Genomic DNA, 27734 nt, shown 5'->3' with positions numbered 1-27734 from the left:
AACACTGTACTATTTGTTTGCATTCATCAATGCAACTTGCGAGTTATATTTTTTTCTCGTGGTACTGATGTGAACATGCAAAATAGCAGCTTTTACCAGTGTGTCCATTTCACATGTTGTACAAACAAGAATTTAATGGCTTTTTTCTTTCCTGAGAAACCCTTTCTTTTTCCTTAACTTTTTTCTTCTTCAGTCAAGAACGATGAACAATTCATATCCTGAAAAGCTGATTGTCGTCCCTCTTGAATCCAAAGTACTACTGCCATCTGTTATTTTACGTCTGCTTATTCGAGGCAAGCAAGCAACAGATCTGACCAAAAGCTACTTCCGCTCCGCCAATACAAAATCGCATGATATTTACATTGCATGTATTCCTATGAAGCCCTGCCATGTCAATGCTGAAGAAACGGCTGTGATGAGCTCGCAAGCATCTCAAGTGCCTATACCTCAACAAGACGAGTCTGGCCTAGTAAGTGCGAGAGACAGACACCGACTGATAGACTATGGATGCTTGGCTCGCATCATCCGGGTGCAGAGGTCAGGTACCAACCTCTTTGGTGTCTTTGTTGAAGGTGTTTCAAGGTTCAGGGTTCATCAGTATACCCAAAATACACCGTCTATGGCGTTTCCCGGCTGCTGGATGGCCCATGTCAATTACTTTCCAAAGCCTGTGGATGTATCGGATGGCAATGCATTGCAATTCAAGGAGTTAAGTCAAATTTTTGTATTGAGAATGAAGGAATTGCAGTTACCAGACACATTACTGGCACAGCTGACAAAAGTAGTCAATACAATGCCACCGTCTGCCTTGGCAGATTTATTGGTTTGCTTGATAGAGACTACATTTGATGAACGTTTACTCATGTTGTCCACTGTGTCGTTGGACGATCGACTCCAAAAGGCTTGTGAATTCTTGACAAGACAGTTACATGTATTGCACATCTCTGATAATCTGGGTGCTGGTATTGATGGCAAACTGAGCAAAAAACAAAGAGAGTTTTATTTACGACAGCAGGTAAGTGCTACATATTTAGTGGATAGCGGCAAGTTGCTGATGATGTGTATAGTTGGAGGCGATCCAAGATGAATTGGGTGATGATCATAAAAAGGGTTTACCGAGTGGACCTCAAGAAGAAGATGAATTATCAGATCTTCACAAGAGGTTGGTGCAGGCAAATCTACCGAATGAGGTTGTCACGATTGCTCAACGAGAACTCAAGCGTATCAGACGACTCCAACCATCTTCATCTGAATGGGCTGTGTCACGAAACTATCTGGAATGGCTGGCTGATTTGCCTTGGAGCATGAGTGGATCGCAACAGCTCGATATTCAGCGTTCCAAACAGCAATTGGATCAAGACCATTTCGGTTTGAAGCATGTTAAGAAGCGGATCATAGAGTACTTGTCCGTCATCAAGTTAAAGGGCGATTTAAAGGCGCCTATTCTTTGTCTTGTGGGCCCTGTAAGTTCAAGGCACATTGAGATTGAATCAAACACTAATGAATCTTAATTAGCCTGGCATCGGTAAAACATCCTTGGGTAGATCAATAGCGCAATCCATGTCTCGAGAATTCCATCGCATTTCTTTGGGTGGTGTCAGAGATGAAGCAGACATGCGGTAAGCTGCAAATGAGTAATCTGGAGTATACAGTCTCTTATAAATGCATATAGTGGTCATCGTCGAACCTATGTTGGCGCCATGCCGGGTTTGATTATTCAAGGCTTACGCAAATGCAAGGTCAACAACCCTCTGATGCTCTTGGATGAAATTGACAAGCTTGCTCACTCGTCTCATTACGGCGATCCTGCTGCTGCTCTATTGGAGGTGTTGGACCCTGAGCAAAATTGCACTTTTTCAGATCACTACTTGAACGTGCCCTTTGACTTATCAAACATCTTGTTTATTGCCACTGCAAACTCTCTTGATACCATTCCTGAACCTCTCTTGGACCGTATGGAAGTCATTGAACTCCATGGCTATACCTTTGAAGAAAAGTTGCATATTGCAAAGTCGCATTTGATACCCAAACAAGTGAAGGCACATGGTTTGCAAATCGAGCAAGTGAAACTTGCAGATGAAGTCATCTTATATATCGCTGAAAACTTTACACGCGAAAGTGGTGTCCGTAATCTGGAGAGAACACTGGCCTCTGTTGTGCGGGCGAAATGTGTGGAAATAGCTGATCTGCAAGAGAATCAAAGTAAACTGCAGTATAACCCGTCTGTCAGTGTCAAGGATGTGGAGGCGATTCTGGGCAACATCAAGTTTGAAAAGGAAGTATCGGAACGAGAGTCGTATCCAGGTGTTGTTACGGGTTTGGCGTATTCTGGTAGTGGTAATGGTGGTATATTGTTTGTTGAAGCATCCAAAATGCCTGGCGATGGGCATCTCCATTTGACAGGCTCATTGGGAAATGTGATTCAAGAATCTGCTAAGCTTGCCTTATCATGGGTGAAATCGCATGCCTATGCACTGAAATTGACCTCTCATCCAAAGGAGAAAATGGTGCAAGATGATGATATTCATATTCATTTCCCTAGTGGATCTATCCCCAAAGACGGGCCAAGTGCAGGTAACATTTACATGTTGAATGATGATTAAAGTTCAACTCACTCACATTAGGTATGTATACATAGGTGTTACGTTGGTGTGCGCCCTTGTCTCACTTTACTCTGGTAATTGTGTGCCTAATACCACAGCCATGACAGGCGAAATATCCTTACGAGGTCAAGTTTTGCCTGTGGGCGGCATCAAGGAAAAGGTCATCTCTGCTCATCGTGCTGGTATCCGTAAAATTGTGATTCCTACCAGAAATCAAAAAGATGTTGAAACGGATGTCCCTAAAACTGTTCGAGATGAAATCCAATTCTGCTATGCAAAGAATATTTGGCAAGTGCTGGAAGCTGCTTTCGATAATCATCAATTATACCAGTTGCAAGAAAGTCATTTATAGTTTAAACATTTTATTGCTTGACATAAAAACACATAGCCTACAACCCTTCTCTCTTTATTTGGTCTTGATCATTCTTAATTTGCCAGGTGAATATTTGTAATTGTCACCATATGCCTTCTTGACGAATTTGATCTCCTTGGGCTCTTGAACATAATATTGCCAACCTATCATTCAAAAAAAAAGCGTCAAATTCTATCCACATCCTCCATTATCCTCACATCGCATCGTTCGTACCTTGCTTTTCGGCAAAGTTGATGGCATCTTCTTTAGTGATAAACTTCATGGTCAATGCTTGTTGAAAATCGGAACTGCATCATCGCAATTAGACACTGTATTGACTTCTATATCTACACTAATTACCTGGAGGCCCAACCCATGAGAGGATTTTCCCAACGATTACCATCTTCTAAAATATCGAAATCAATACGCCAGAGTCTGGTACCGTTCTTTCCTTGTTGAGTGGGTGTACGAGTAGGTCTGAAAATACGCACTTGACGATCCAACAAAATCTCTACATTTGACAGGATATGTTAGACACAAGTACCTCCTCGACATGTCGAAATAAGGACTATCCAAATTTACCTGGTGCACCAGAAAGGTTTTCAACGCTGAGAACAGGCTCCTTTTCTAAATGTTGAACATCTTTGGTTTGAGATGAAGAGAAACGAACGGTCGAAAAGACGGCAGGCTTGGTGAATGCAGAACGGCAGATGGATGCTGTTCTTGCAACGAGTGGGGAGGACATTTTTCTATTAATGAAAGTTTTGAAATAAACACAATAAGAAAAAACTGACCAAATCCCAGTTGGTACTGATTTGTGGGGTCGTTTGCCCTCCACCTATTGCAATTCACGTCATCATGTTGGAACCTAAGGGTTAGAATTTGAACTGCCACAAAATGAATCTCAGTGTAATAATCAGTGTGATTTACACATATTCATTCTTTTTTCCAAGAGATGCTCCATAATACACAATTGATCCTGACCAGATTGTCAATTAATATTACTCTAATCTCAAATACTTCCCTTCATCTTCGCCAGAAGCTTATCTTGCTCACAAACCGATATACACCAATTACAAGATTATGACAATCATTGTATACCGAGATGTCAAAGTGGACTCTTATTCGAACACTGACTCGAACAGCCATATTAGAGATATGGAATTGAGGCCCAATACATCTCTTAGAAACTAATTTATGGGTTGGGACAATGAATATCTATATGTTTCCATTGGCATCAAAAATAATTGAGCTTTGATCTGCGATAAAGATGTCAGGAAACCGTAGATCTCATTCAAAGCATCTACACTGACTGGGTATTTGACACACACATACAAATATATATATATATAGATAGATAGATGTTGTAACAATTGTCTTTGATGAGGCCAGATCAAATTATGACAGTGATCTATACTTTGTGTTTACTGTATTCAGTCTCCTGAGTAACGCCAGCATCATTCAAGCATTAAAGCAGTAATAAAGACGTGATTTCGGTTCTAACAAGCCAAATCTACCAGTTACTTCATCCTAATTTTATAAAATATCTTAACTGCATAGCTTAATACCTACTTACAATCAATATTCGGTTATTCAGTTAATATGTCTGTAAAAAGTCCATTACATTCGTATACTTTAATACACTCGATATTGATTTATAGTAGTACTTCATCCATGTTTCCGTCCAGTTTCTTTCATATCTTTCTTATGTCTAATTTCTATCTAGCTCCAAACTATGCGCTTACTCAATGCATAGAAATAGTCTCAATCGTTTATACATCCTGCGCTCCCGTTCGAATCAATTGCAAAAATAAGTTAGCTAAAAATTGCAGCATTTCAACGTCTCACAGTAATCGAACGAAATGCAAAAAAGAGTATGAGGCTACCAGGGGTCGAACCTGGAATCTCCTGATTCGTAGTCAGACGCCTTATCCATTGGGCCATAGCCCCTCATTTATTTTTTTCAGATGCTAATATTTAGAGGTAGTATATGCCATTTGAGATCTGATCGAAATATAAATGGAAGTAGATATAGAGAGTGTGCAGGAAGATGTTATAGCCTTTTAGTTGAATGGATAAAAAAGTACTTTATTAATATTAGATTTGAACATTGATTTTATCCAATATAGTTTGTGTAATGTTGTGCGCTATCCAGGTTAATCGCTGTTTAATGTTCCTGGTAGCTGGCGCTCTAGGTTTAAACCTGCGCTTCTTATTCTTGTTTGTGTTTAGTCTGTCAATGATATCCTGCAGATCTAAATCACTGTCAGAATACCCTTCAACCCTGACATTTTTGTCGTGCCTAAATTTAGGTTTAAGCCGAATTTGAAGAAAGCGACTAAAAGGCGCCAGCACATACTCGAAGGTGAAGTGAACTAGACTAGATTCCCATCATAAACAAAACCCAAAATAAATGTCATCTCAATCAAACCATGCTACCATCAGCAGATAGGCATGCATAATAATAGTATTAGCATGATGATAGCAAGGGTTAAATGCTCTAAAATAAGAGATGACAGATACTAAAGTAAATGTCAAGGGTATTGTAATGTGTTGTAACATAAATATACCTAAAAAGGATACAGGCTCAACAATAAAGAGCTATTCTTTACGCATGATTCAAAAACCATAAATTGAAATACCGTTCTTGATCCATCAGATCAACAACTAAATGACCCAACAAAAATATATAAAGTAATGGAATCACTGGCAACTACTAAACTGCTGCCAGATAAGAGATATAAACCAAATAATATAAATAGAGACGTAGAATATACATTTTATTGCACATCATCCTAATTTCGAATAAAGAAGGATTTTAACAGTATTCTACCTGCTTTTTTAACCCCCTTTTTACTGCAGAAGGTTCTGGAAATTGATAGCAGCAGACATTGATCTGATTATCATCAGTTGCTATATCAGGTACAATATCTACTCGGAAGTTCCATTGATTAAGTAATTATTGGTCGTAGAAATAGTATAAATATAAGTTGTAAAATGCATTCAATAAACAGCATCTTTCAACATAATCACTAAGTATTAGTTATACTCTATTTCTTTGTTAACTCTACCTATTGAATCCATCTCACTAGACGACATTTTGTTATGATGGTAAAAAAAAATTCTCGTAATGCTAATTTTAAAAGGCGGCATCAGAACTCTGAGCCTATCAGAACACTGTTCCTGAACTGGTGTTGAAACCGGTTACTCTTACATTTTATACTTTGACTTGTATTTTTTGATCAATACAACACATTGGAAATAAATTGAACTTTCTTACGTTTAAATCTTTTGGGTACATAGCTTTATATATATACATTTTATCGCTGAGATACTGTCTACATCAAGGTTATTGCAAACACATCAGCGACTTAAACAGCTTTAATTACTTGGTGTTGTATACTAGCATGCATCTTAGGCCACATTCACTTTCTCCTCAAGCCACCTTTTACAGTGTAGCAGCATAGATGATGTTTATCGTATCACATCACATCTATGTTTACAAGTCCAGTCAATTGTGTGTGCACAGGTGCCTCAGGAACTACAATACATTCAATCTCCCTAATATCAAGATGTTGTGCCAGAAGAAGGGCTACAACTGTCTATAAAGATTAAGGTATTCTTGATGGGTAGATATGTCTGTGTTGTGCAACAACATGGACAAGCTATGATAATTGAAGTGCATTTCAGCTATCTAAATACTGAGGTTCACCAAATGTGGTAAGCGTTGTACAAGATAAATTGCTACTTTGGCATTCAGAACTTAGTATGAATAGAATAACTCTTGTCTTCATCGATAAATCTTTAGTTTTTGTGTCTGATCTTATTCAAATAAGTCTTTTCTTGTTTTTATAATATCGAACATTTTTTATAAGCTACAAATAATAATCCTTTTATTCTTTGTGCTTAACAAAGTCTCTGGTGTACATTGTTCGCCTAATATTTGGTACGATTGTTTTTGCGATTTTTTGACTGTTTTCTAAAGATAAATCAGTATATGTCATCAAAACATTTTGTTAAGCATTACTAAACATTGTAGACTAAAAAACTTCCTATCGAATAAGCTATTCCTTGAAGCCCTGACGTAACTCTATCATGAAATATTGAAAATATTGTCCTGACCAAAAAATCATCGCCGCAGATTTTGAAGGAAAATCCATGATTTCGCACGATACTCTTTTTTGACCATATCTCGACAAATACTCACTGGATTCGCACAAAACAAAAACCATTCGATAGTTCTACGTTATATTCATTATAATACAAGGGTTTTAAGTACCAGGTGTACGTTCTCTTTATAAATTTGCTCAAAATCATATATTTTATGAGCTACAAGCAGGGGATATTCAATTTTTTATTTATTTATCTATAATAACAATACCGTCGTATAGAGAATTGAGAAAGAGACAAAAGATTAAGTTTGAAGCTATCGTTCACTTAGTAAAATTCAGAGATATGGTCCTTTGAAAATCGGTCATTTGAAACATTTTCCGTCATTACTCATTCTCATTACCTTCCATAACCCCACATCAAACATGCCCTGGTCAAAAAAAGTACCCTCTACAACTCTCACTACACATACATTCCACATTCATATAGTAATTTAAAAGTTTTACTAACAGCATATATTCCAAATGAACTATTTTCTAAAATCATTCTTTTCTCAACAACTATGCTACCTATGCAAATTTTAATTGCACCATCGCTTAGAGTACAAAAAACTGGTATAGGAATATACTAGTCTCAAGGCTCTAGCATCAATATTTGGAAATCGATTTTCGATCGTCCAAAAGTTGGAACCTTTGATCCATCAAACGTATCCTTTTCGGAAGTAACCAGTACTCCAACTCCGTAGTAAGTTTGTACATAATTGAAATGCGCATTGAAGGCTAGCACTCTCACAAGCGATCCCACAGGTTATACACAAATAAGCCTGTTTTTCAGATATTTCCAATGGGAAACATGCGCTAAATCTGAACCGTTTTGTCTGTAGGCGTACTTATTATAAAGATGTAAGACATATCTATCGTTTGAGGTCTTATTAAAGGTTGTATCATCAGTTCTTATGAGTCTACATCACCCAATAAGTCAACCCTTGCCAAATTTTTATCGAAAAGCGATCGCACAATGTTGAATTTTGCTGTAGCTACATATTTAAAATCCTTTTTGTGTACCAGCACCAGAAAATTTACGCCCTAAATTTACTTTATAGATTTGAGCACCACATCGACGATTTCGTGGTGTTTTTACCACTGTAAACGCCAATTTTAAGGTTGAAAACCCAGATTTTTATAAGGAAGCATAGTAAATGACGAAATGATGTTTCATTTTGTAGAGCAAACAAAGGGGAACAAAACCTAATCATTAGAGAAACCGTGTCAAGTTGGTGGTTGTGCGGGTAATAGCTCTCAAACTTTGTTCTTTTCATATTGGTTTCGTTACTAAAAGTCCCTTTATATGCCTGGTAACCCTTTAAAGAGGGCCTATAGTGGTCCTGATCCAAAATATCTAGCATCAACATAGCCTGTGAAAAAAGCTTCGCGATTTTGAAGACAGCGTTGAGCAGCACCTCGTCTACTGATCTATTCCTGGGAACCGCTCGTAATTAACAGGTTCTTATATAAAAACTCATTACTCAAAGTTGGTTTATATCGAAAACCATCTACCTCTCAGCAGTAAACCTGTCCAATTTAAAATTCCAATTACACTATCGGTTTTCTCGCTAGAAATTGCCATAGCAACATGCTATTTTCAAAGCTACAGCATCATTTTTTTTCATGAATCTACAGCACTAGCTTCAAAAATTCGAAAGGTTAGTATACTTTGGATCCTCGAAATGAGAATATGCTGTGGATTTGTAGATAAACACGAAATACGGATCCAATTAGCACATTCTGGTTAGTTGTTTTAAATAGTTGAGCTCTCTCGAGAGTGCTTGGGCATGTCGAAAACTGAGCTAAGCATTTGCCAAATCATATTGAAGCAGAAGGGCGATACAGCAGAGAGGCATAATGAAACAAACAACTCATGACATTAACTTCATTATATCAACCTGGCTTGGCCTGACTTATGTGATGGTAATGCAATCCAAAATGCTTCTTTATTGTTCATTGTCTGATGGTATATTGACAACAAGAACTTCATCTCCCAAGGGACTGTACAGAGTTGAGATAGACAATCCTTTCAACATGGCCTGCGCTTTCTTATTGAACATGATTGATTTCAGCGTGGTGTTCTCGATTGTAACCAAACCTAATGCGATAGTGCTTGCTCTGAACTGCTGAAGCACATCAGGGGTGAATTGATTATTGTTTGTTTGTTTGCGGTTCACTGTTGACAAGATGCCAATGATTTTTCTTCTGTTAGGTGAAGTCGAGGAAGCTACGGTGCCTATTAGTTCTCGGATTTGGTCAGGTGTACATCCTTGCTTTGTGTTTTTACATTGTACGAGAATGTTGATATTGTTGAACCACTGTCCTCTTAGATCGATGCCTCGATCACTCTTTCCTCCAACATGCTCTAAATCCATCCCTGCTGCTGTTGCTAATGTTTCTAAGGTTTGCAATTCGAACAAGGTGCCGCGATATACAGTTGAGCTTATATCTTTATCAGTCTGCTCCAAGAATGATGACAGGTTCTTCTTGCTGGATATATGTCGTCTGATAGTATGTCGAATGAACATTATTTTATGTGGAAAAGTATTTGAATAGAAGCAGAAAAAAAGTAAGAGAGGAGAAAGAAAGCTCTCGCTACACGGATTGGAGTTGAGGAGGGACGTTTAAATGCGGCTGAACCACTTGTAAACTTTACCTAACCCTTTCAAGCTCAAGGCATCGGCTTGCTATTGCGTTATATAGACATTGACCAAAGCAAATGAGTAATATTCTCTAAATTCTGCTGGTGAATACAATTTGCTCGAGTCACACATGCACTCACACACTTCATGTAGCCTCACCAACGTGCGGAAAGTTCATCAGCCGATGACTTCGTTGAAATATAAAATGACTTGTGGAATGGTTTCAAGTAAAAAGTGCTTTTTCTTCTCTTACGCATTTATTACTAATAATATAGACATTACAGAAAAAGATGAAAGAGCACATTTCCAATGCCAATTTCCCTAGAGATGAAGAAGACAGAGTATACCACATTGGCGTGAAGCTTGGTGATGTTGCTAACCGTGTTCTCACTGTGGGTGATCATGTTCGCGCAAGAAAAATTGCCAAGCTGCTAGACTCTGAAGAAGAAACTGGACATCCCATCTTTGAAAGAACCAGCCAACGTGGCTTTCTCACCATTACGGGAAGATATAAAGGTGTTCCTGTATCCATCATGGCAATGTAAGTGGAGATGAAACATGATCAATACCACAGATAGTAACAGGATCATATATCACAGTGGAATGGGTAATTCTATGATGGATTTCTTTGTCCGTGAGACCCGTGCTAGTGTGGAAGGTACCTTGGCCATTATTAGATTTGGCTCATGTGGCACATTATCACATTTAGCACCCCCTGGTGCTGTCATTGTACCCTCTGGTGGTTACTGTATCAGACGTAATATTGACTACTTTGCCGATGAACCTGTGTACCCTGAACTCAAGGATAAACCCTACCTCTTTTCCGGGAATTTCAAGGCTGACGAAGGCATGAAAGAGATTTTAGTCAAGACACTTGAAGCGGCACTGGCGCCTGTGGAGGCTGAAAACGAGTATGTAGGTCCTGTATTGACTGGTGGACTTAATGCCGATGGTTGCTCCTTCTACTCTTCTCAAGGTCGCTTGGACCCTGACTTCTGGGATGACAATGAAAGCTTGCTCAAGGATATTGTTCTCAAGTACCCCAAGACTCATTCCATTGAAATGGAGACATCCATGCTATTCCATCTTGCTCGTTGTGCTCGCGATCCTACCAAGCCTATCAAAGCTGCTGGATGTATGCAAGTCTTTGCTGACCGTCTTGCCAATTCTTTTATCCGTCCTGAAATTGTTGCTGTTTTGGAACCTCTTGTTGGCAAGGCCTGTTTGGACGCATTGATTCAAGTGGAAGTGGAAAATGAGATGTCAGTAGAGGGAACTGTATGGGAGCCTGTCAGTCAGCGTACAGCTCAAGAGTAGGATAGTCGATCGATCAATAAACTGTAAGATAGTATACTACATGGGTGCAAATGAAGGCAGTTATTTGGGTATTGTTTTGTTCTGGATGCAGCAACATAGGATTTGGAGTCAAACCTACATTCTGTGTAATGGATTTTGGGCAATAGCATGATTCTCTAGCAACGTATGCGTACTGATTGGCTGTTATCAATGCAGTACGACTCGACTTATATTGCAAACGGTAGCACGGCGTGATGACCGTGGAAAAAACTGGTCAAATATGAACCTTAAATGTGCAGAATCATCAAAGCATTTCAAAGGCATCAAGTGATTTTATTCCGAGAAGTATGACACTTGAATTCAGTTTTGTTGAACATCAAAGGAATTCAAGAAAACAAAATAATGAGTCGAAGCCCTGGATTGCAGTGTTAGATCTACTAAAACCAAAACTGATTTTTTTGGGACGATCATGCAAATTGCGAGTATCAAGTAGTGAAGTGTTAGCTTTGATTCTTTCCATTGAATGGGACCTGTACATGCCTCAGTAGCTGCCAAAAATATGTAAATTGATAAATTACATCAATTTCTATACTCGATTCATCACAGAGGCATTCTCTCCCTTTTTTTTTCTTTCATTATCTCTATCCCGCCAAAAAGTAGATAATGAATCAATTAAACAGCAGAGATATTAGATTGATAGTCGACTACTTTCTACAGCAAAATGGATGATGAAGCACTCACGTGTAGACATCTGACATGAACATCGATGACGAATCATTTGACCCTACTCACCAGCATCCCAAATCATGTATAGTCCCTTCGCATTCCTTAAGTAGCAATTCAGGCATGGTATCAGTCAAGAGTGTGAATGAGTTGCTGGTAAATGATGACGAGTACTTTCAGGAATGCTATACAGATGAGGAGTGCTACCTCTATGGAGAGCTATATGAGAATGATTCGGGAGTCTCCTGCGCTATTAACAAGCCAGATACTCATCCGGATGAAGTGAGCTTGATGGAGGATATGTCTATCGATGATGAAAGGCAAGAATGTAAACCATTGCGTACCGAGAGCCCTACTTACTCGTATTGCAGCTTTCTAGAGATAGAGTACCAACCCCACAAAGCCGACAGACGCCACTACTAGTGTGAAAAATGACTGTCCTCGCCATAAGCGTTTATATCAAAAATAAAACACCATTTAAATCATCTGCCTATTAACTATGTGTTGTATTCAAAACGTCTATTGAGTGAGCAAGGGCCGCTATTCATGTGTCTAGACAGCTTCCTCGAATAAACATTAGCTTGCAAGCATTGGCTCCATGTTCCCATTTCAGAGCGAGAAGAGTTCAATAATAATTACATTAGCTCCCATGATTACAATACCTGAGCCGGTCGTTTGAGGGTATTTGCAGCATTTACTAGTATCTGGTAGGCCAAAAATCACAAATTGACTTGATCTACGTTGAACACTCTCCTTGCTGAAAAGCGTAACACGAGTGTTTGTCAGAATACGTGCTCGAATAAAAGTTGAACAACATTGTAGGGATATTCTGCGGAAATGCTCATGTCAATCTGAAAAGGAGCGTTGATTATGTAAGATATCATAACAATTTGATTCTGGCTTCATCAAAACACTGATGATGAGGCGATCTAATATATATACTATAAAACATTCAAAAAAAAATATACAAACAAATCATATCCTTTCAAAAATATAAAGAATTGTGTTGTACAAGGTGAATAAACCCACCGGCAAATCTGGCGATGGGGGAAGAACATAACGCATCTAATCCAACACTTGATAGCATTGATTTATAAGGGGGCTTTACCGTAGCGAAGCAAAAGTGAAAATCCATGGTAATAAGGCGTCTAATCTAACACTTGGTAACATTGATCTATACGAGGGCTTGATTGTAGCGAAGCGAATATGCAAAACCATAGTATCTAAGCAGCAAATTCGATTTCTCATCTCCTTTATTAATAAGCTTACCAGCAACATAGCGCACCAAAATTTGCATGAATCAGCTATACCAAAATCAATATGCCTCCTGTTCGAATTAGAAGTTGCACAGGCTGCAGAGCTGTCCTTTCAAAAAATTTCGGCTACCAAAGATGTAATTCATGCCGTGTAAATAATAGCTATAAAGCAAAAACATAACCAAATTTGACAAATTTCAAGCCTTCATATCTTGACATGTAGACATTTATGAGCCACCGGAATGACGCCAAGCAACTGCACTTGAGTAGTAGTAACTTCCTGGCATCTTTGCTCAACTTTTTGGGCCAAAAAAAAAAACATGGCCAAAAATCGACCAAAAAGCATGAGATACCCCTCATGGTTTTCATCGAAAATCAAACAATCGCATTTTTCACCTCGAAAATGAAGACTTTTACTATGGTATGTATCAAATCAAAATATTTCTCTCGATCCGAAGCAACCTCTGAAACCACTTTTATAAGGCTTTCATATGCAAAATATGGCTATTTTCGCTAAAAACCTCATTTCAAATTTTATTAAATTGCTCAATAATCTCAGTCAAAACACTTACTACAGTTAGCATCATTGGAAGCGCCTTGAAAAGTACTTCAAGAATATATTAGGAAGCGTAGGGTGATCATCACAATTTATATAGTCGAATATCATAAAATAGAGGAAAGAAGTCGAAAAAAGACGAAATCTGTCCAATCTTGAACAGAAAAAAATAAACTGAGTTTCAACTGATTTTAGCGGATAGCGCTGCTGCTGGCTGGCCCAACTGCCCTTTCTGATGATGACAATGATGATTAGGATGCTGAGAGAGATACCTCCTCTCCTCCTCCTGGCTCTGATATAACCTTTCTTTCACTAACTAATAATTGGTTGTTTAAAATCTACTGGATATACCAGAATGTTATAATATCTGATTCAAAATGTCTTTGGCGAGAACCCACAAGGCGACGCCGACATCGAGGGTAGCGAGATAGATCGGCTAGTATATAAATTACAACAAACTAAAAACAGAGTTATTATCCATACAAAAGCCAGAACAGCAGGATCAGCCTAGGATAAGCGGCATTTTACATATTGATTGAGATAACATTTGCCTCGTGTTACATGAGATACACGCAAATTTTCATAATAATGACGGATCCAGAGAAGCAGTGAGACTGAGGGAAGCTGAACATGATGCTTGGAGCGATGATAGTCTATGAATGCAGTGTTTAGAAAGGGAATCCTGTTTTAGACGCTGTTTGCATTGGATAAAATTCGGTTTGGCACAGGCCTGATGTTGTACCTGAAATCCACAGACGATGATACCATTTTTTTTAGACGATCTCCGGGTTTCAACGAAATATTTTACTTTCAACTTTGCATGTATGCTATGAAATCGGTTCTGATGTCCATCACATATAGCAGTTTTGACCATTTTATCTTTTTTTTGATTTGATATGTCCTACCACTTTATTTTTAATTATCCCTGTTGTACAAATGACGATTCGAATCAAGTCCGATGAACCAACACATCTCATCCACATCTCCCAGCTTCAGTAAGCTATGTCCTGTGTGTTGGCTTATGACGATCAACTGTATAAAAGAGCAAGGCATCAGGAGTGTAGACTAGCTACATCTCTTGGTTCGAGCATCATGCTAGACCCAAGATAAAAGGAAGCCTTGCAATAAAAATAAACATTAAAGCATGGTCGTCCGTTTTAAACCATTTATTTTTATATTTCAACGGCCTAAAATAAATAGTAGAAGGAGGCTTATTTAAAGGCATATATAGAAGAAAGAGATGTAAAAGCCCTTTCTCTTGTGCTACTTTCACTAAACCCAAAAAAAAAAAAAAAAAAAAAAAAATGGAATAAAAATTGATTAAGCGAGGTTTCTCCTTGATTTTCTCTTCTTCTTCTTCTTCTCTTTCATTATACCTCACATAAATAAAAATGTCTGAAAATCTCATTGCCTCTCTTCAAGTCGGACGCAACGCTCCTTCTATGCCTGTTGAAGAATACAGAGCTCGTAAGGTTGCCCTTGTTACTGGTAAGTTTGATTTGCTATCTTGGTCTTGCATCAAGATGTTAAGTGTATGGTGCGTGTGGGCTTATACGTAAATCAACTGTAGGTGTTACTGGCCAAGATGGTTCTTACTTGACCGAATTTTTATTGGAGAAGGGCTATGAGGTTCACGGTATCATTCGTAGATCCTCTTCTTTCAATACTGGCCGTATTGAACACATTTATAAGGATAGACATGATCAAGGTAAATATAAATCCAGTGGTATCATTGGGCTTTTGGTTAAAGATCCGATGGATGGGCCCAATCAACCATATACTAAATGGCGATCATTCTAGGCGTCAAGTTCTTCCTCCACCATGGTGATTTGACTGACTCCACCTGTCTCGTTCACATCATCTCTCAAATCCAACCCACTGAAGTGTACAACTTGGCTGCTCAGTCTCACGTCAAGGTTTCCTTCGACATGTCCGAATACACTGGTGATGTAGATGCTCTCGGTACTCTTCGTCTTTTGGATGCTATCCGTACCTGTGGTTTGAGTGATCGTGTTCGTTTCTACCAAGCCTCTACCTCTGAACTCTACGGTAAGGTTGTCGAGACCCCTCAAAAGGAAACCACACCTTTCTATCCTCGTTCTCCCTATGGTGTTGCCAAGCTCTACGGTTACTGGATCACTGTCAACTACCGTGAATCATACAACATGTACGCCTGTAACGGTATTCTGTTCAACCACGAAAGTCCTCGTCGTGGCCGTACTTTTGTCACTCGCAAGATTACTCGTGCTGTTGCCGATATCCATTTAGGCCGTCAAGATTGTCTCTACCTTGGTAACATTGATGCTAAGCGTGATTGGGGACATGCTCGTGATTATGTTGAGGGTATGTGGCTCATGCTCCAACAAGATGAACCTCAAGATTTCGTCTTGGCCACTGGTGAAACTCACACTGTCCGTAGCTTCGTTGAGAAGGCCTTCAAGGTTACTGGTCGTAACATTGTCTGGGAAGGTGAGGGTGTCAATGAGATTGGTAAGGATGCTGAGACAGGCAAGGTCCGTGTTCGCATTGATCCCAAGTACTTCCGTCCTGCTGAAGTTGAGCTCTTGTTGGGCGATCCCACCAAGGCCAACACTGAATTGGGTTGGAAGAGAAAGGTCGACTTTGACGAGTTGGTTACTGAAATGGTTGTCTCTGATATCGAAGGTGGTCTCAACTCCTCCACATTAATGTAATTATAGATTTAATAATATATACTCCCACAAACACACGCCATCATCTATACAAAAAAAAAGCCCTTACTCGTAGTCTTTTCTTCATTATTTTATAAATAAACTCGCCCATATATCACTTATCCATTATTGCACAAAAGCAACTGCATGTGTTTTCGTTGTGTTTTGTGCGACATTATCAAATTTCATTGCCAACTGGAAAGACAATTAGCTTATAAAGGTCTAGGCAAACGCTCTTTTATCTCCAAGAAGCCTTGGCATTTTGTCTTTTGCTTGTATTTATAGCATCACATCATGATTTGGTGTTGCTTTAAATCGCAATTGACATGGCATTTGTGATTTACTACAGTTTGACATTACTTTTGTTGCCTGTAAGATACAGTGTAACATTGCAACATGAAGCAAAGGGATCTTCATCTGTTGCTCCATATCGTCACTGATTTCAAGCGCTGATATAATACAACTCAAGCTATCAATGGGAACAGGTTTTAGCTCGTGGGCGGAGCTATCTCCTCATTGATCTGTCCTCGATTTGTAATCTCATGTCAATGAAGAAGATTACCAAAAACTCGCTAAAATCATAAAGGATCGTCAAAGCTAGTTGAAAAGGCACTCATAAAACATGTGTCTAGAATTCTCTGGCAGGTTTAAACAAGCGTGAGTCTATTGTTGTAACGTTTTCAGAGTAAAAGAATGTCAAATGCTGGGGTCGTATTCAGGAACAACACTATAAAGCGATGGCTAACTAAGAGTTAGTGCCAGCCAGCATATTTAAGATACAGTGTAGGATATGACGCTATTCTTCATTACATTTAAGAGCTAAAATATCCATATCGAGGGTCAGGTTTGACAGGATGAACTCGAGTTTGAAACCAGGATGTACTAATCTACAGTATCTAATGTCGGCTCAAGACAAGGAGCAAACCTGAGAGATACAACATACAGACTTTCCCAGCAGCCTGATTGCCTGGCGTTTCTTGAGGGAACCAGGCAATGGCTTTAGACATCCAGAATTACGAATTCTGTCAAAAAAAAAAGAGCCATTTATAGCAAAATTATCTCCTTTATAATATAAAAAGTATCAAATAAAGCTATACCTTTCTGCAATGCGTTGCTAGCTTATCTATTATAGACATTACATTTTGCCAGCGCCTGAGAATCTTTCATGGATGGAATACATGCTGATAAATGTTCAACAAACATGGATACCATTTCGACAATCACAATGGCAATACGACTTGAGTCTTTAGTAATCACATTAAAGGCGCTGAAGGATTCAAGCAGTGTGACAACACTGGAAGCTTCTAGATACACATCTGAAATGCCATCTTCTGCCTGTTCTCTACACATTTGTGTCGTTTGTGACATAAAATCTCACTAAACCAACTGATTGGCTGATCTGTCTCAGCTGTGATGGAAGCTTATAAATGATGGGGCCAAACCGAAAAAATTTTCCTTCAACTTCTTTCCTTTTCTTTTGTCTATCTTTCTTTTTTCTCATCGTATTCTATTCAACATAAGGATACCTCATTAAAGAAAAAGAAGAGCATTACTAAAGAATCATCAATTCAGAGAACACACTAGATTGTTGACAAAAGAAGCTCAACCGCACCTAAAGAATAAGAAACGTTCTTGCGCTAGAAACATCTACACATTTGAGAAACACTCTTTCCAAGTCTACTGCATTAAAGCCCTCTATCCCATCGCATCATCATGACTACAGCTATCCCCTTCCCTTTGCGTGTGGATCCTCATCTCAAAGACGAAGGAAAGCCTAAACAATTTCAGCCCAATCTCAATGTCAAGTTGATTTGTCCTGACTGTAGAGTCGAGCCTCCATCCATTGTAGAGGAATTCGCCTCGGGTGACCTTGTTTGTGGAGATTGTGGGCTCGTTCTTGGTGATCGTATCATCGATACGAGATCAGAATGGAGAACTTTCGCAAACGATGAAGGCGATGTATGTTGTTTTCAAATGTTGTGTATCTGCCAGTGTGTATTTATATATGAATTATATGAAAATAGGATCCTTCTCGTGTAGGTGCCGCAGCGAATCCACTGCTTGATGGCAATCAGTTGGACACTGTGATTTCTCGCAGAGACGGTGGTTCTGGTACAGCAAAGGACTTGAATAAAGTGCATGGTCGTGCCACTGCTGTCAAGGGCGAGCGTAATCTTGTGCAAGCCTACAAGGAGATCAGTGCCATGTGTGATTCCATCTCTCTCTCTAAAATTGTCAGCGATACTGCCAAACAACTTTACAAGCGAGTCGAGGATGAAAAGCTGCTCCGGGGTAAATCCAGTGATGCCATCATCGCTGCCTGCATCTTTATTGCTTGTCGTCAGGAGAAGGTGGGCCGTACCTTCCGAGAAATTTGCGCATTGACTCGTGTCCCAAAGAAAGAGATTGGCCGTTGTTATAAATCACTCCAATCCAAGTTGCAAACCAACACCACCATCATGAACTCTGAGGATTTGATGCTTCGTTTCTGCTCCAACCTTCAATTGCCCAACTATGTTCAAAAGGCAGGCATTGATTTGGTCAAACAGGCTAAAGAGGTCGGCACACTTGCAGGCAAGTCCCCCATTTCTGTCGCTGCTGCTTGCATTTACTTGGTCTCGTACCTCTACCGTCAACCCAAGTCTACCCGCGATATTGCTCATGTCGCTGGCGTATCTGAAGTAACCATTAAAAGTGCCTACAAGACGCTCTATGCTGAGAAGGATAGTTTGGTTGATTTGGAAGCTTTGAGAGCCAAACCTCATGGTGAAGGTTTGAGTTTTGAAGATCTTGCTTTGCCTTAAAGTCAGCCACAAGAGCTTATTCTATTGTATGTATGCCATTGTCAAATGCTCTTTTGCTCCACATTGCAAACGGAGAAAATGATGTGTATAGTTCTGAACAGCTCGAAAATTACTGTAATAACCCTCTAAAAAAATTGTATATAATCCTATCAATAAAATATAAATGGCCTCCATGGCATGTAAATGAAGCTGTTTGATTGTGTACTTAACAGTTGCGGAATTGTGTTTGTTGTTGATCAAACAGCTCGGAAGAAACAGAGTGGGACCTGGGAGTATGTGCAAATGATCATTATTACATGGCATGTATAATGTTATGTATCGCTCTTCTCACTATGGGAGATGTCATGGACATATATGTCTTGAAGCACATGGTACCGCTAGGTTTAAAGATGTATGAAAAGGAGGCTCAAAGTAAATGGATCAATGAGCTGCGGCATAAAGCAGCATCACATTGCCATCGTCATCTCCATCATGCCTGTATAAGTGTGAAAAGGGATTTGCCTGTTCTCTTGGAAATCATGCGTATCTGCTAGTGTGTAAAACCTAGGAGTCTGTCGATCTGGAAAATTGGCGATAAGCATACCTCACATTATGTTTGTTGAAAAAAAAAAAAAAAAAAAAAAAAAAAAAAAAAAAAAAAAAACAAGGGATGTGTAATAATAGAACAAACACTTCATTTCGGCAAAATGCAGTGTTACAGCTGCTTGAATTTCATGGAGACCGTAGCACACACGCATGCAACATGGATAGTGTCTATCAGGAAACTCGCTCATTATATTGCCAGTTAACAGATGCCCTCTCGTTTGAAATACCATACGTTCAAATATATATATTTAGGACGCTCACCACCATTGATCAATCCGAGCGTATGATCTGGGGGTGTGTTGTTGTATAAGCTGACGATTGTTGTCCTACAATGGTGTATGGCGACAAACACATTTACTCTTTTTGGTCCAGGTCGGGTTGTCTTTCTACTCAAAACCCCCTTAATTTTACATGTTTACTTGTTTGAATTCATGCAACTGATTACCTTTGTGTAATGTCATTAATAATAGTATATTTATTGAAACATTCAGTTGTGAATAGCATAATAGATTAAAAAGAGCGAATGGATGAGTAAAGTGATAATACATGGAATGGTGGTATAAGTGATAAAGGATAGACAGTGGTATAATAAAGTAATTTAAAGATGAAATCTCTTCTTGTACATCAAGTAAGTGGGTGATGAGCTTTCAAGCGACATTGCATCACATTGCTTGTCTTTTTTTTGATGGTCCACTCGGAGAACAGTTTGATTCTTGCCGTTGTTTTCTTTGTTGGAATAATTGCTATACCTGTCAATGATGCCAGGAGAAATGAGGAGAGAGCAGCCTAATACAGCACCTGTGGGTGATGGCAACGTGCTTGAAGACGACATTGCGGATAATGAACCACTGTGTAAAGGCAGTGGAGGTTGAGGAGAGCAAGTCATTGAAGATGAAGAAGATGTGGATTGAGTGACTATAGGAGCTAGCTTCTTGTTTCTACGTGCTAATAAGGATCTCTTTCTTGATTCATCTTCTCCCCAACTCATGTTTGTACAACGCAGGGGGAGTGCTGGCATACGGTACACTTCAGGTGATGCCATGATGATGCTATTGACGCTGGCAACAGATGTTACGCGGTGTGTTTGTGATGTTGGTCGCAGCAAAGGAGATGAGGCTGGCGAGTATTTGTTGATTCTGTTTTTGATGGCAGACACCCACATCTCCATATCGACCTCAGACTTGCATTCAATGATCCAGGGCCTCAATCCGTGAGCTGTTTGCTGTTGCTGTTTTGGTTCAAGTCGAAAGCAGTAAGGATGCTGTACAGTGGACGCTGGAATGACTTGGGCAATCTGGCGTAAATTCAAGACTTGAGAGGATGATTCAGAGTGCTCATCTTTATAGAATCTCAATTCAGAATCAAGCAAGACAAAAAATCTTGAGATCCAGCGAGATCTTCCAAATGGCAGAGATACCATCTTTGATAGCCAGCCCGCAGCTGGTGAAAATGACTCGTGGTGAGGTGAAATGATTGTGGTTTTCATGTTGACGTGTGGATTTAAGGAAAGTAGCTGACAGAGAGATAGAGAGCAAGAAGGGGGTGGGCATCAAATCAAGATGGTATTTATACCAAATCGAAGCGATCGAAAATGGGGCTAAATTGTAATTTGGGAAATTACGCCTTCAAATCCTTCCAGCTCTCCCCTTAATCCTCGGGTAATAATTGGATTGGCAAAAAACGTTATTGCGCAAAATCTGCCTGTACGTCTAATATGGAACTGGATTCTCTCTCTTCATTGGTGTCTAGCTGGTCAATCCTATCTATGATTTCCAGCTTGATAATGCAACACTAGCTAGAAAGGATCTTTGGCTGGCGTCTCGGATTTGTAGCGAAGATACCTCCAAGGATATGGAATTATCATGCTTTTTTGATTACCCCTACACGAGACATCTGACCTGATTAGACATGCCATCTCTCGTACTATGAATATCCGATGCATCGAAAGAATCGGAAGAGTTCAGTTGATCCAATCTGTTGGGCGTAGATGTGCAGACTTTGCAACGTAGAATGAAGGACTCTCGATGCTAAATGTCAGACCATTATGTCAGCACTTGACAGGAGAGCACATATAAACAAGGATTCCTAATGTTGCAAAAGTAGAGTGCTTGAAAGATGCTAGAGATGTCTGAAGAACAGCAACCGCATGTTTGGAGACCGGCAATGATCAAGAGAATCAACAACATGTCATATGTGGCCATATGTGATGACTTGCTAGTCAAAACAGCACTGAAGACCATGTAACCATGTTCAACTTGCTGGGTATCAAGGCTTGAGCATAGTTTGAAAGGTAGACCATGTAATTGACGCTTGCAGTTGTTCCAAATCGATTTGTCATTAGACAACATGGTTTCCCTCTTTTCTCAACGCCACGCCAAGTTTACGACGAACGCATTTTGTTCTGAGACCAGAGCTACAATTGTACCAGCACTTATTTCTGAGTAATTGCGATCAAACCAAACGTGGCGTAAAATGATCTATCCTACATTTGATGTTATTGGGTCTTTGGATGTGATACAGCTTTAGGCGCACATTTTTATTTTGGCAGGTGCAGTGTTATAATGGACGCCATGTTATTTTTATGAACAAAGAGGATGTAGGCACCGCCCCCTTGAAAAGCCTATGCTTCATTCAATTGGTGATTGATGTCCCTGCTGGCTGATCAATGACGCTTTTGGTGGTCATTTACGCATGGTTGGAGAACGAGAGGGGCCAGAGGAATGTCGATGGCTTCATCATTGACTCATTCATTGCTATTGTACATGTTTTCAATTGAATGTGCGCGCCTTCCATCACAGCAAGGTTCCTTTCAGTGTTGTATTTGCGCACACAACGCTAGCAACAAGAACGACATGTCTTATCCGGCCATTCGTGTGTGCCATAGACTCTCTCAACATAATTCCTTAAAAGGCGAATGCCTTGATTTTTGAGGCTGACAGCGCTCAGCATCACATTGCTCGTCTTGAGGATAGCTTCTACCCCATACACAAGATCGTTCACAATTTGTACCACACAACCATGCCCATCCCTCATTTGACCTCAACTGCGAATTCAACATTTTAGCTCTGATCAGCCAATGATACTCTACAAAACTTCATCAACCCATTCTTGAGGCTCTCTGAAACAGGAAAGCTGCTAATTGGACTAATGAACGGATCCATTACAAGAAACAGGCGAAAAAAAGTGACTACTGAGATACTAAAGCAATCGATCCGTAACATCGCGGATAATTTGAGTAGAAATGGGCTTAAACGTCTTGCCATTTCCCTCTCTCTCTCTCTCTTTTTTTTTTTTTTTTTTTTTTTTTCTCCATCTTTCTTGAACTCCTTGATTGCGTGTGTGAGTGAGAGAGTGTGTGTGAGTGTGTGAGATTGTGTAATTGCCTAGATAACCCACAACTGCCATCAATTGAATTACCTCTGTAACGCGCTACAACATTGAAAGCTCAAATCACAAAATGAACAATTTCCAAGCATTGAATTATGCCTGTAAGTCAAAAAAGAAATGCAACGTTACAAATGTATGCTAATGCCATCAAAATACTCAAGCAGCACAACAGCAGCAAACGCCAGCACAAGAAGTACATGACTCTTCAGCGAAACGCAAATTTGAAGATGATTCATCGGAACAGGTATGTATTCGCATGTCAATTGGAAGTGATTCTTGTTGACATTGGCTCTAGTCTGTAAAAGCAAAAAGGCTGCATTTTCTGGAAAACAAGCCATGCCAGTTAATAAAAGAAGAGATGGAAGAGAAGAAGCAATTACTGCAGCAGTTGATGCCTGCCATCACCTACGCTTCGCCTGATTATAAACCCTCTTCAAATGCCATTGCTAATTTCGCAAACTCCAGCATGGACACAACACCATCTGCTCTATGTGGCATGATCACACCGCCTGCAGAACAGCAACAGCTGCCTTTACAGACACAACAAGTGGAGGGCAATGCTGATGTGATGATGGTGGATGATGATTATACGGATGAAGATGAATCACTACAAACGCCATCGTACATGAACTGCTACAGCAGCTATATTACGACTGATATAGGCGACGATCTAGAAAGTGGTGGCTACACTGGTCAATTAGAAAGAGGTTGGAGTGAAATGTTTAATGAAATGGTTTAATGAAAACTCGGGATCGTCCCACTACCACATGCAAGCTACATAAGCAGCGGAACTGGAATAAAATGTATAGCCGTAAAAAAGAGATGTTTATTTTTTTTTTTTTGAATGATCATGGCTTCTTTTTTCTTCACACAACAAAATCATGTTGAAGTATTATATCATATTATTCATATATACCTGTGTTCAATGCATGTCAGCAAAAGAGATATCATTTCGCGATGACAATATACAGTATTTTGGCCGGTGGCACTCATCTACAAACGAAATACAAAGCGGCTGGCCCGGTGCATACTTTAGAGTCATATTAGAGCATACGACTTCAGTGCAGTTACAGCTAAGCAAGCCCGCATCAATACAAGTGCAAGTAGACAAGGGCCCGCAACTGCACTTTATCAATACTACTCACATCAAGATACAACAAGGGTTCGAGCAAGATGGCCCCCATGAGCTCAAAGTCATAGCAATAGAAATAGATCCAGCACAATTATCTGTATGTTTGCAATCCATTTTGCTCGATGAAACAGGTATCACACTGTCTCCCGCTCCCTCAGCGGAGAAGCCACTAGTAGAGTTTGTTGGACATGATCTCACATTAGGCTTGGAGACATCGCAAACATTGTTTTCCAGTTATGCTTGGCTGACAAGTGATCTATTGGGATTGGAGCATTCACACATTGCCTACAAAAAGGCTACCTTGATTGAAGGCATGGAATCAAAATACTTTGATTGGTCATTGTTACATGATCAAGAACAACAACAAACAACCAAGACCCCTTGGAGTGTGGTGATCCTATTGGGCTCAAATGATCGTCAAACTGATTATGCCTCTGACGATTACAAAGATGCCTTGAATATGTTTTTGACAAGACTTCGTAAAACACTTTATGAAGATGCACCCATATTTATTCTATCTGAACCACTGGGTGATATGTTTCGACCCTCTCAGCAATCCGTATTGGATATGACGCATCGAGATCAGTATATCTACTTTATCGATACAACCGGGTGGTTGAGATATGGCTCAAATTACTATAGAGACAGGGTAAATCCATATAGAATCATGGCCAACCAAAGCTGCTCTAATCATCTTGCAATCTGCTCTAGGGTCATCTCACTGATGCAGGCCATCAACTACTGGCAAAGAAATTAGCACCCCTTTTGCAAGTCAAGTTGACACATCCAAGAGATCCCTTGCCAGGACCACCACCAAACCCCAATTTACCTGGCGATTGGCAAACCATGGACGTAGGACAAGAAAACAGAATCGGATTACCAGGCACAGTCTCTGCAGATTCAGCCTCCACATTCACGTTATGGGGATCAGGTGCTGATATTGACAATGACACGGACGCATTTCGATTTGTATATCAACCATTTACCAACCAAGGCACCATTGAAAGCACAGTTCGATCGCACTCTGCTTTTGCCAAATGTGCAAAGGCTGGTATCATGATCCGGGAGCATTTGGGTCATGGCTCGCCTCTTATTATGCTGGGCATTTCTCCTGCTGAGGGTATCTTTGTTCAGATCAGATATGGCAATTTTGAATCCACTAAATTGGTCAAAAAGATGAGAGCTTCACCTCCTTACCGTCTGCGATTGGTGCGACAAAGTCAAAACAATATGTTTCAAGCTCAAATTCAACATGTTGATAGTGGTGGAAACGATGCTATTTGGGAAACGTTTGTAACTGTACCTTTTGTCATGGCTCGTGATGTATACGCTGGTATTGCTGTTACTAGTTGCGATACATCTGTTGTCAGTGTAGCTAAATTCACAGAGGTGGCTCTGTACCGCAGTGCATCATTAACGCTGCAAGAAGAACAACCTAGTGCTGTCCATTTTCTAAATCAACAGTAACTTGAATAAAGTAATTGATTCAAGTAGATAGAGTTTCTTGCAACTCCTTTTAGTTTACGTTTTCTGATGTTGTCTACTTGATGCTTTTTTTTTTAACTTAATTCCAGGATTTTCAGTTCATTTTATACACAGAATAATATACAGTTGATCTCTGTTGTATTTTACTATTGCTTTATTTTCTTTGTGCAATCCCTAAACCCGTTTTCACTGCAGCATCCTACGATACCATTTTTGAATAAAGAAGAACTTAAATTGTATTTATTTAGATACCCTTTTATTACAAACAGAAAATTATAATACATGACAGAACAATATGAGATCAATAGAAAATCAACTAGTTGTAGACCATCGTTGATTCAACTTCTTAGCCAATCAAATTGCTTGAAAACTCCGCTGACCCAAAAAAAAATTTGCGAGGGTTTCCCCCTGTTTTGATGTGAGGCAAAATTTTAAGCGCCGCTATAATAGCATTATAGCCGCTGCTATCATCAAATCTCCCCCAGATGCTAGAGCATGCCTTACCTACACCACCTAGCTTTAGATTCTGGCATTGAGACCCTCAATCATCACTAAAGTAAGTAGCGATAACCAAGTGGAGGCAGCCTATCTACCTCTTGGTGTCGGATAAAGTCTTGTTGAGCTTCAGTGATAGGCACATCCACCGCAACGTAATAAAGAGGTATGCTTCAAAGAAACATAATAAGAATAAAAGAAGAAAAGAACATACTACTATAGGGATATAGTAGTTTGTAGGCAAAAAAAGGAAGACTCACACAAAGTGAGTCAAAAAAAAGCATAACAAACACAACATCAAAGATGTTCAAAAAAGCTCATTGTTGTTGCAATAAAAATGCATACATGAGCAACGTGCATGGTAGTAATAGTCGGATGTAAAGCAACATGGCACAAATACGCACAACTGCAAAAGCAACAGTGGTATTATAAGCTTGCAATACAACATAATGACTAATGTTGTTTCATGTAAAGTTACAGAGGAAACACTACCAACAAAAGAACAAGAAGAAGAAAACGCAACAAGGCAAACATTATGAATGCATTATCACGAGAAAGGAAGCAATAATATAAGCGTTCAAAGAAGTTTTATATCATTGCGACCAGAAGAAAGAAGATACTTACCACTTACCACAGCCACAGATAGATCAGAAGAGTATAGGCAATCACCGGAGACAGACCAGAGAACGAGCAAGTACCAAATACAGTAGACCAGAAAAGACCAGATTAGCAGCAGCAGTAGCAGCAGTAACACCAGCACTACAGAAAAACTAAAGAATGAACGCCATCAGCAGAGACCAGACAAAGACCAAAGAAGCTACTTACCACTTATCACCACCACAGATAGACCAGACATTACGCAATCACCGGATATGAGCCAGAGAACGAGCATGCACCAAAGACAGTAGACCAAGAAAGACCAGATTAGCGGCAGCAACACCAGCTCCATAGAAAAACCGAAGAATGAACGACGCCAGAGATCAGACAAAGGCCAAAGAAGCAACCATCAGACATGATAAACCAAAGAAGCAGAAAGCAGAGATAGCAGAAAAGTAATAGCAGCAGCACCCACATCAAGCAGACAAAAAGAATCATCAAAACCTAATAAACAAATTCAATTAGTGCTAATTCTACGCCTTCCAGTGCTCGTTATCGAATGGTACCTAATATATTCCACTTTAAAAGAGCAGTATCAAGCTCTTCTAACAATACAAGACTGAGCTATCAGAAGCTAGAATGTTATTATCAATCAAACGGTGTCCAAAACCACCATGGTTTAATACTAAAACACGTTTTGCAAAAAGGGTGAAAAACGGGGACATGGAAAAACGAGAGGGCACCATATCCGACGTCACGACCTGTAGATTTAGTCTCAGTCCTATATCGTAGCAGCGCTAGTTGCGGCAATTTAATTTGAAATTGTGCAGTGGTATTTTCATGTTCAAACTTGACTTGATCTCACATCCTTTAATCGTTTTTTCTAAATTTGACTACGAAAACTCTCGTTATAACACCAAACTTTCTAATACATTTCTAGAGAACTAAAAAAGCCGCATCAAATGGTGCTAATTACT

General features: G+C 39.6%; 10 protein-coding genes and 1 non-coding gene across 11 annotated transcripts; 7 read left to right on the top strand and 4 right to left on the bottom strand.

The window, feature by feature from the left end:
• Positions 1-202: 202 nt before the first annotated feature.
• HHF1_1 (Histone H4) lies at positions 203-2955 on the top strand (the record flags this gene model as incomplete). Its single annotated transcript, XM_064820414.1, has 6 exons — positions 203-469; positions 536-1015; positions 1068-1463; positions 1516-1619; positions 1673-2574; positions 2639-2955. 6 exons carry the CDS (start codon positions 203-205, stop codon positions 2953-2955), a joined length of 2466 nt encoding a protein of 821 aa, XP_064684334.1.
• Positions 2956-3009: 54 nt separating this feature from the next.
• ATC70_001008 (uncharacterized protein) lies at positions 3010-3700 on the bottom strand (the record flags this gene model as incomplete). The annotated part of the gene is made up of 4 exons (XM_064820413.1): positions 3010-3119; positions 3190-3263; positions 3316-3466; positions 3538-3700. 4 exons carry the CDS (start codon positions 3698-3700, stop codon positions 3010-3012), a joined length of 498 nt encoding a protein of 165 aa, XP_064684333.1.
• A 1132-nt stretch (positions 3701-4832) lies between these two features.
• Positions 4833-4905, bottom strand: ATC70_001007. Its single transcript has one exon. It is a non-coding gene; the product is annotated as a tRNA-Arg (tRNA).
• Positions 4906-9055: 4150 nt separating this feature from the next.
• On the bottom strand, positions 9056-9637 carry ATC70_001006 (uncharacterized protein; the record flags this gene model as incomplete). Its single annotated transcript, XM_064820412.1, has 1 exon — positions 9056-9637. The coding sequence occupies one exon, from the start codon at positions 9635-9637 to the stop codon at positions 9056-9058; it is 582 nt and encodes a 193-aa protein (XP_064684332.1).
• A 404-nt stretch (positions 9638-10041) lies between these two features.
• Positions 10042-10296, top strand: ATC70_001005 (uncharacterized protein; the record flags this gene model as incomplete). Its single annotated transcript, XM_064820411.1, has 1 exon — positions 10042-10296. The coding sequence occupies one exon, from the start codon at positions 10042-10044 to the stop codon at positions 10294-10296; it is 255 nt and encodes an 84-aa protein (XP_064684331.1).
• A 58-nt stretch (positions 10297-10354) lies between these two features.
• ATC70_001004 (uncharacterized protein) lies at positions 10355-11068 on the top strand (the record flags this gene model as incomplete). Its single annotated transcript, XM_064820410.1, has 1 exon — positions 10355-11068. One exon carries the CDS (start codon positions 10355-10357, stop codon positions 11066-11068), a length of 714 nt encoding a protein of 237 aa, XP_064684330.1.
• Positions 11069-14973: 3905 nt separating this feature from the next.
• ATC70_001003 (uncharacterized protein) lies at positions 14974-16275 on the top strand (the record flags this gene model as incomplete). The annotated part of the gene is made up of 3 exons (XM_064820409.1): positions 14974-15070; positions 15153-15290; positions 15383-16275. The coding sequence occupies 3 exons, from the start codon at positions 14974-14976 to the stop codon at positions 16273-16275; spliced, it is 1128 nt and encodes a 375-aa protein (XP_064684329.1).
• A 1710-nt stretch (positions 16276-17985) lies between these two features.
• ATC70_001002 (uncharacterized protein) lies at positions 17986-19076 on the top strand (the record flags this gene model as incomplete). Its single annotated transcript, XM_064820408.1, has 2 exons — positions 17986-18231; positions 18297-19076. The coding sequence occupies 2 exons, from the start codon at positions 17986-17988 to the stop codon at positions 19074-19076; spliced, it is 1026 nt and encodes a 341-aa protein (XP_064684328.1).
• Positions 19077-20259: 1183 nt separating this feature from the next.
• On the bottom strand, positions 20260-21147 carry RRP15 (pre-60S ribosomal particles component; the record flags this gene model as incomplete). The annotated part of the gene is made up of 1 exon (XM_064820407.1): positions 20260-21147. The coding sequence occupies one exon, from the start codon at positions 21145-21147 to the stop codon at positions 20260-20262; it is 888 nt and encodes a 295-aa protein (XP_064684327.1).
• A 1971-nt stretch (positions 21148-23118) lies between these two features.
• ATC70_001000 (uncharacterized protein) lies at positions 23119-23787 on the top strand (the record flags this gene model as incomplete). Its single annotated transcript, XM_064820406.1, has 3 exons — positions 23119-23149; positions 23213-23292; positions 23344-23787. The coding sequence occupies 3 exons, from the start codon at positions 23119-23121 to the stop codon at positions 23785-23787; spliced, it is 555 nt and encodes a 184-aa protein (XP_064684326.1).
• A 190-nt stretch (positions 23788-23977) lies between these two features.
• Positions 23978-25647, top strand: ATC70_000999 (uncharacterized protein; the record flags this gene model as incomplete). The annotated part of the gene is made up of 2 exons (XM_064820405.1): positions 23978-24829; positions 24892-25647. 2 exons carry the CDS (start codon positions 23978-23980, stop codon positions 25645-25647), a joined length of 1608 nt encoding a protein of 535 aa, XP_064684325.1.
• Positions 25648-27734: the final 2087 nt, after the last annotated feature.

The sequence above is a fragment of the Mucor velutinosus genome (assembly GCF_035048745.1).
Source record: "Mucor velutinosus strain NIH1002 chromosome Unknown tig00000041, whole genome shotgun sequence".
NCBI lineage: Eukaryota > Fungi > Mucoromycota > Mucoromycetes > Mucorales > Mucoraceae > Mucor > Mucor velutinosus.
The sequence above is the reverse complement of the archived record's forward strand: the minus strand, read 5'-3'. Positions and strand labels throughout refer to the sequence as shown.